The 8,912-nt window shown below is 38.9% G+C and overlaps 1 protein-coding gene across 1 annotated transcript; it reads left to right on the top strand.

Moving 5' to 3' along the window:
• The first annotated feature begins 365 nt into the window (after positions 1-365).
• LOC140340896 (DNA fragmentation factor subunit alpha-like) lies at positions 366-7,037 on the top strand. The gene is made up of 4 exons (XM_072426333.1): positions 366-633; positions 3,160-3,321; positions 4,662-4,786; positions 6,374-7,037. Exons 1-4 carry the CDS (start codon positions 549-551, stop codon positions 6,593-6,595), a joined length of 594 nt encoding a protein of 197 aa, XP_072282434.1. The 5' UTR covers positions 366-548; the 3' UTR covers positions 6,596-7,037.
• Positions 7,038-8,912: the final 1,875 nt, after the last annotated feature.

Genomic DNA, 8,912 nt, shown 5'->3' with positions numbered 1-8,912 from the left:
ATTGGATTAAATTAAGCAATTGTAGGGCTTACTACACCTTGCTAAGGAGGTAATCACATTGCTCTGTGGATGTCAGTGGGTTTTTATTTGAAACATATATATTTTAAAATATATATATCTCAATAGTTTGAGACTTATATCTAATATGCCCTACTTTTCTCCTGGCGAAGCAGAATAATAGAGCAGCGATATTTGTTGAGCCTGCTTTGGGGCATGAAAAATTGAAATAATAAAGAGTAGGCAAATCAAACGTCCAAAAAAAAATGATTCACCCTTCAGATGTTTTGTTGTCATATATTATTATATCTGAGCGTATTTAATTTTATGTTTCTTTTTTTTCTCAGTAGGAACTGTTATTTTTTATTGTAAAACTACAATCAAATCTCTGCAAAACACAACTTCCTCCTGGCAGTGAGTGAGTTAAATAGTTGTGTTACGCCTTTTTAAGCATACCTGAGATTGTGTCTTCAGGGGCTTTTACTGCAGGGGAATACAACTTCCTCCTTTGTTTCTACATTTTAGTTTTTTGATTCAAGTACGCAGAGCAGATGAAGCACTGTGTGATCCGTGAAAGGGGCAGCAAGGTGAGGCATGGGGTGTTGGCGGCCACCTTGCCGGAGTTAATGGAGAAAGGTAAGGGGAATGCGGGGTTGTTGTTATTGGACATAATAAAGTAGCAAGATTACAAACAAAGAGTTCACCTAAAACAGATAATATGATTAGTGGATATTGCTGAACTGTTGTTGGGACTGAATCTGGACTGGTATTTGTCCAAAGCTGCTGGATTGAATCGGGGCAACTGTAGGCTTTGAACATTTGTGGAAGTTGCTGGGCTTAATGCTAATGGGCATTGATTTTTGGGGGATGCTGCTCCAATTTTACACCTATAATGCTGCTCTCCTAAGTGAATAGGTTCAAGATTTCTTGGTAAAGATGGAGAATGACATCTTCTAATAATCTGATAGGTGTATTTTGACACATTTCTTATAACTCTAAATAAATATATGCATTATGTAATGCCGGTCTAGTTTGCCAACTAAAAATGCAGTTTTGTATTTACGTAAGAATGAAAAGTTATAGTGGACCATTCACTGAGCGGTTATAAAAACTGCAATTTCTGTCCTGGTGCTAAAATATTCTGCTTAGCTGGTTGGTGTTCAGGTCCCCTGCGTTTAATACTTTCCTAATTACTGACCCAGAATGAGCATGCAGTTCAGGGGTTCAGCTAATTGCAACGCAGTTATCTGCATGTTTGTTTCTTGTTTGTGGTTGAAACCAACAATCATCTTTACAGTCAGACAATTGTCATTTTGTATTGATAAATACATTTAGGTACAGGATACACTTGGTAATAATGTCTCTGTACTGCAATGCTTAAAATAGAAGGTGGGGGTAGGGCTTGGGGTCAATCAGGTGTCCTGCGTGCACATGTGTTTGTAAAGAAAGAAAAGAAGAAAACAGTTTTAAACTCTTGGTTTAAGCCACACACTTGAAATAACCATGTATTTAACTGTGGCACTTAGCTGAACACCTGAGTTCTATACTAATTCTTGATCCATAATTCATAATTCATAACTCCCTCCTCCTTGAGACCTGGTGCCGCCGTCCTGTCCTTCACTTCACCACTAACCATCAACGATAAAGTATTTTCCCAGACAGGGGACTTTATCACATTTTGTTGTTATTTACTTTCAAATTTCAAATCCCCTGAAGAAGATGGTGAAACGCGTCGGGACACGAGATAAGCTCAATACTTTGAGACATACATATTTGTTTTGTCAATACTTTTTGCTATGTTGCATTCGTACATATAGACTAGGAGTGTTATGTTGAAAATAAGACTACCTAGACCAGGGGTGGGCAAACTTTTACAGTCAGGGGCCACACTCTGATAAAAAAATTTGGCAGAGGGGCAGGGCCGATGGGAGAGTCGGTGGGGTTATGCCATCATGATGCCCTCGAAGGTGACATCATGATGGCATAAATAACCCTGCCCACTCTCCCATCACAGATCTGAACCTGCATGTTGTTCAGTCCACTTCCCCTAGCCCGGCATTTGTACAGCGAACATTGTCAACGGCTCTGGCATATAGCAGCCCCCCCCAGTGCACACCCCCAGCGGGGTCCTTCTTCTGATGCCGCTCAGGGGGCACCGGCCAGAGCCGTGGCCTGTTTTATCCAGCCCGGTTAGTTCAACGGGCCGGTTAAAAAAGCCCAACGGGCCGTATATGGTCCGGGGGCTGTAGTTTGACCTAGACTCCATATATAATAAACACAAATACATTTTTCACATATGCCTTAAAAGCCTATCTTTTCCTCTACTCTTTTAATATCCATAATTCAAAATATAATAAGGCCGGAGGATCAGAACACCAACCAGGTAAGTAAGATTTTTAAAACTAATTAAAAAATGCCAGCGTACATTGTGTATGTCCCTTTTAACATAACAATAATTTATTAAATACAGGTTGCCCAGTCCTGCAGGTTTTGATGTTATCACTCATTGTAACACCCCACCGTTTCCTGTCCTTTCTTTGCACAGACTTGCAGCTTGAGCAGAGAAACGAGGATACAATGTTCATGTTATGTTGTGAGACAGAGGAATGAGGTTTTTAAACCTAGCTAAGGACCTTCAAATTTTAACATATTTTTAGGTATAAATCATGCTCTGTAGTTGCAGGCACTATAGAGGAATTCATCCCTAAATTTACAGCACAATTGTTTTTAAAAGAAGCTGCTATATGCAATTAATCTTTGGCTTTGCCCCCCTTCATCATTCCTCATTCAAGCTAAATAATGGAAAGTGCCTTTCAGTCTTCTTCTTTTTGAGCTCAAAGCTCCCCACCCTGCACTCACAGGAGGAACGCTGGTTTACTTTTTACAGCATTCCTCCAAGGATAAAGAAAAGGGTGAAGAGGACCTGTGATATCATCAAAACCAACCAAAGACACATAAAAAAGCTAAATATTTAAATTGTTTAAGGTGACAGGTCTGCTTTATTTCAGTAACACCAACTATTTGCTAAGCAATGTCATAGGATGGAGAATATCCAAAGATATGTACATTATCTTAGATTTCCTATAAAAAATATGAAAGCCAATATTAAACCATACAAGTGTTGTGTGCTCCAAGTAATCCAAAGATTTGTGCTGTTTAAAGCTCTTCAGGTTTTGAATCTGAATACCACGAGAAGTTCAGTATCGCTGGTTTTGGCAGAAAATGGAACAAAAGTGGACAGCAATGATTTCTTCCTCTGCTTGCCAGAAAACACAGAGTTTCTTGCACTTACAGGAAGCAAAAAGTGGACTCGTACTAAGAAAGGTATGTGACTGTATGAGCGGTACATTTGAAATTATTAAACACCTTGGTGCTAATGTTTAGCAATATCGATCAAAGTTTAGCCATTTATCAGTTCACAGCAAGGGAATAAACAAATTTTGAGAGATTTCTTCTAACTTCCTGTTGTTTCTTTAGACAGGAAGTGAAATTTCCATAATGGTACACTAACAGCAAAAATATTAACCCTTCCTCACTCTATTAAAAAAAAAGTTTGGGTTTACCTGCACTTTTTAAGGTCTACTTGAAAAAAAGACATCAAATTCAACCACTAGGGAAATAAACATATCCCAGATATAAAACCCTATGAACATAGTTGATCCAGAGGAAGACAAAAAAAATAAAATTTGCCCCAACAGAGGAAAAATTCCTTCCTGATCTCGTGAGACAATCGGATGTTCCCTGGATCAACAGTCTCTGTTATCTTTACTTTAAAACTTTAATCCCCAAGTATATTCTGTGCTTCTAGAAATCATCCAGCTTTTTCTTAAAGCAATCTATAGTAGTTGCTGAAACTACTTCCTGAGGGAGCCGATTCCACATTATCACAGTACTTACAGTGAAGAATCCGTTCCTTATCGCAGGGTAAACTTCTTTTCCTCCAGACGCAAAGAGCGCCCCCTTGTGCTTTGTAAAGACACTAAATTGAATAATTGAGAAGCCATTTCTCTATATGGACCATGTAAATCTTATATTTCATTTTTTGCTGACAGATTAAATCACATTGTGGCTTTGTATGTATCTCGGAGGCTTCGCTGGTGAGATATTCCCACCATTCAGATGCTGCATCTATGACAATAGCATGCTTCCTTACTGGATTCTCCACCATGTAGATCAGGGGTGTCAAACTCTGGCCTGGGGGCCAAATCTGGCCTGCTAAGTCCTTTTTTTTGGCCCCCAAAGGAATCCTAAAAATGAACTGCAGCTGGCCCGCCGCTGCATTGATGGAGTGCCACTACTAATATGCCCGGCATTATTCGCATCTTTAGACCAGAGGGCTCCCTGCCTATGCGTGGCCCCGCATTGGACTGTTTTATAGATGCAAGTAATGCCGGGAGTTTTAGCAGACGTGCTATTTCAATGAAGAGGGAGTTCCAGCGGCAGGCCGCTAATAAGATTTAGCCCGTCTCAATTTTTTCAATATATGTCAAGGTTGGCCCGTGACTTTGTCTAAGTTTTCAATTTTGGCCCACTGTGTATTTGAGTTTGACACCCCTGATGTAGATTATGGAGAGAAAATCAGATGATCTTCTACATATCTAAGGAAAGAAATATCACCACGTAAATATCCTTCAGCCCCTCAGCTTTGTTGTGTTTTCATTTAGATGGAGGGACAGTTTGGATGGAGCAGGATTCAATAGAAGATGTTAACAGTGCACAGCTTCCAATGGGAGAAGAGCCCAATGACAATTACCCCCGCATCATTCTATATTCAGCATCTGACGATACGGTAAGTGTAAAAGTTGTGCCCAGACTATGGACTGTAAGGTATTTGCATATCATTATTAGGATAAATGATCTTTAGGGTTACTTCCCATAGACAATGATAGAACAGGCTGTTACAGCTCTCTCACCTCTGGTAACCCAGAACAAGGTTGCTTGAAGACTGATCACCTACCCAAACAACACCAACATTCATTATTTTTGAACCCGCACATCAGTAATAGCTGCTCAGCTGGCTACTCTCCTTGTTCATGGAACAGCTTGTTCTATGGAGTAATTCATCCTCGATTCCTGAAATTGAAAACGAAAGAGGTCTTCAGTCTTTGTAGCAGCTTTGGAAAACCCGGGGGACCTGGGGGATATGTTTATAAAACAAGGAATCAGACATTCACTCAAACGTTCCATCATGATTATCTTCCAGGTCCATGTGTTTTAATGGCAGTATTTGATTTCGTCAGGCAATGTTTGAGGGAATGTCAGATTCCCTGTTTCATAAATAAAGCCCCTGGTGCTTGTTTACATTTGAGAATTAGCAGACTCAAAGATTCTGCAGCAATAGAAAGTAATAGAAAACAGTTATTATTTCAGTACCTATGTTTGCAAACTGTAAAGATGGATTTCTCCACAATGCCTATAGTTGCACAGGTAGGTGAGGCTTTTTTTTAATGATTTTTTGGCTTGTTTGGGATATGTTAATACTTTAGTGTGCACATGACCATACAGTATATGCTTATGATGTCCCTATTTAATGTACAGCACTGTGTTATATGTTGGTGCTATATAAATCCTGTTTATTATTATTATTAATAATATTATTATTAATAATAATAATAATAATATTAATAATAATGATGTTATGTGGTATTTTACAAGCAAAAGTTGTGTTTATTCTATGCCTGCTTTTAAAAATATCTACCTGTAGTGGACAAAAGTGTTGAAAGTTCTTGACAAAGGAAGAGTTCTTTTACTTATCCTTCCATTTTACCAATAGCCGGCCTCTTCTCTTCTGACTATTTTAGTGCTACAGCCTCAGTTTTAGCATTCCACACTGTGGCAGGGTGCTATGTCCCCCACTTCATTACTTGACTCCCTGACTATTTACATTACACAGTGTGTAACAGCAACACAACAGTGACATGGAGATTAAAGGATAGGATAGAGTCATGCAATAGACATGAGCATGGGCATTTGACACAGTCAGCAGAGTTGAATACAGAGGGCCTGATTTTTTAAAGCTAAGTAGGATACACTTTCATCAGTGAAGCTGGGTGATCCAGAAAACCTGGAATGGATTTCCTAAAAGTAATTTGCTAGCAAAAGTTTTGAATCCTGGACCAGATCCATTCCAGGTTGTTGGATCACCCAGCTTCACTGATGAAATTGTATCCTCTCCAGCCTTGCAGATTGTGCAATGAAGGAGCAGTGAAAACTAGATAGGTTGAGTTTCCTTTAGGGGATGGAAAAAGTAAATGAACAGCTTTCTGGTTGTAATATTACACATACCTTCACAGAGTTGCACTTGGATACAACATAACTGTATGTATTTTATTGAAGTGTTTTGGAGCCATCTTACTGATTAAAGTAATTTTTCCAGGATGTGTGCACAGATGATGCAAAGACAATGCCTCTACATGTGAATGGGAATGTACAGAATGTCCAACAGTCGCACGTGGAGTGTCAAAAGCAACAACAAACAAACTGCGAGAACACGAGTTTGTTATCCAGTATCTATCGCGTAGCAAAAGAAAAGCTAAGCCCAAAACTGCAGAAAAAAAGACAAGTTACAGAACTCCAGGGAAAAAGTATTAATTCCTAATATCCAGTCGGAGTTGACAAACTTATTTTTGTACTTGCTGCCTGAATGACTTTTACTTTTCTATTTTATGTTACTTTTTTCCTTAATTGAAATTAATGTTTAGCCAGAGAACCTACAGTAATCTTTGTAATGGGAGAAATCACATTGAGCATTGTAGGCAGATAAAAATAAATAGGTACCAAGCTATAGAACATATACTAAGCTGCATCTATATTTTTGTTTCAGTTTCTTTTGTGCAACTTCAAAAGTTCACCTGTGACACAAACATACATGTTGTGCTTTTCTATTGCAATATTCCTAATAATCAACAAGTATACAATGCAAATATCAAAGTCACATGTTGTGTTTTTAAGATCACTACTCATAGATTTTGTACATTATTACACAGTATGTATATAGCGCCAACATATTAGGCAGCGCTGTACAAAGTTTATAGTCATGTAACTAGCTGTCCCTCAAAGGGGCTCACAATCTAATGTCGCTACCATAGTAATATGTCATTATTACAGTCGAAGGTCAATTTTTTGGGGAAGCCAATTAACCTAACTGAATTTTTTTGGTTTGTGGGAGGAAACCGGAGTACCTGGGGAAAACGCACGCGAACACAGGGAGAACCTACAAACTCCAAGCAGATAGTGTCCTAGCCGAGATTCGAACCTAGGACCCAGCGCTGCACAGGCTGGAGTCCTAGCCACTGAGCCACCGTGCACACATTTACCCAAATGTGAACAGATGCTGGTATGCAGAATATTACTCCATGTTTTATACCTGAACTTAAAGAAAGCTTTTGCTTCGTGCATGAAAAGGCTACATATAGTTCACCCTGATCATATGCACACACTCACCTTTTCTTTGTTACCTACTTCCCCAAATTCAAATATACTAATTACTACCAATTCCTACCAATTACTTTTGAAACTGGAGCACCATGTGGCTTTCTCTATGCTAGAATTGGGACAATGAGCAAACACCAGTGCTGTCACATGGGGAAAAATTCATACTTAGCTTACACGTGGTGGAGGGTTTCTCCCGATTCTCTTCTCTCTAGCCCTTGGCAATAGTAAACCTTCTGAAAATGATTTTATATTGCAACCAATGAAAAAGAAGTCAAATATTGCACCTCCATCTAGCATAGTCTCAACCTGCACTAAGCACATTGCCAGTTTTTGATTGGTTACAAAAAAACGGCAATTAGAAGCTAGCAAAGGTTGTGCTCACTTTCTGCTATGGAAGAGGAAGTGGAAGAGAGCATCTATTAGGTCAATAATCTATTGATAGAGATCAACTATAGCACCTTAGTGGTCTGTGTTTCGAGATTTTTATTTGCTTCAGGAGGGATTTACATTTTTATGAAGGTCTATGTGAGGGCAAAACTTGCTTGAAGAAGATCAAATGTTGCAACACAGTGGTTCAGTGGTTAGCACTCTGGCCTTTGCAGCGCTAGGTCCCAGGGTTGAATCTCACCCAAGCCATTATCTGCATGCAGTTTGCAGGTTCTCCCTGTGTTTGCGTGGGTTTCCTCCCACATTCTAAAAACATGCAATTAAATTTATTGGCTTCTCCCAAGAATTGACCTTAAACTGTATTAAATACATATGACTATGGTTGGGACAATAGATTGTAAGCCCCTTTGAAGGACAGCTAGTGACATGACTATGGACTTTGTACAGAACTGTGTAATATGTCGGCGCTATATTAATGTCGTGTAACATAAGGTCACCTGTGGGTCAAATGCACCTGTCAGTTAAATCTAAATGATTTTAGAAGCTTAGTAATTTCCTGTATCACTGTCTGTATTCGTCTGTCATTTGCAACCCCTATTTAATGTACAGCGCTGAGTAATATGTTGGAGCAATATAAATACTTTGTATTATTAATAATAATAATAGTAAATTCATATCAAATGTATGCCACTGGCACAAGACATTATAAGTGTGATATTTTAGGACAAACAGAATATCCATTGCCTTCCTGAGAAAAAGAAAATAATGCCAATGAAATCCACCGGTGACCACTCAAAATGTAGTTGGCATCAAATATGGCATGGCAATGATCAAGGTGAAGAAATTAGCCATTGGCACCTCCATGAACATATTTTTGATTCCCTGAGCTTTCTAAGAGGCTCTTTTCACTTTATGGTAACCTGACCATATCTGCCAGCAATGACTCGAGAATTACAGCATGTTCATTGATAATAAAACTGATTTATCACTTAATGAAAAGTGAAGCAAATTGCTTGGCCAGGAAGCATGATTCAAACATTACACCAGCATCCAGTATTTACCTTTCTTTCTATGGGATTGGAACAAAAAGCGCT

This window comes from Pyxicephalus adspersus, chromosome 11 (assembly GCF_032062135.1).
Source record: "Pyxicephalus adspersus chromosome 11, UCB_Pads_2.0, whole genome shotgun sequence".
Taxonomy (NCBI): Eukaryota; Metazoa; Chordata; class Amphibia; order Anura; family Pyxicephalidae; genus Pyxicephalus; species Pyxicephalus adspersus.
The sequence above is the reverse complement of the archived record's forward strand: the minus strand, read 5'-3'. Positions and strand labels throughout refer to the sequence as shown.

Excerpts from the sequence above, each read along its gene's own strand:
- LOC140340896 (XM_072426333.1), top strand. The coding sequence starts at position 549 with ATGAAGCACTGTGTGATCCGTGAAAGGGGCAGCAAGGTGAGGCATGGG. Across the intron at positions 3,322-4,661 it reads GTGGACTCGTACTAAGAAAG|ATGGAGGGACAGTTTGGATG; the intron begins GTATGTGACTGT and ends GTTTTCATTTAG. Across the intron at positions 4,787-6,373 it reads ATTCAGCATCTGACGATACG|GATGTGTGCACAGATGATGC; the intron begins GTAAGTGTAAAA and ends TAATTTTTCCAG.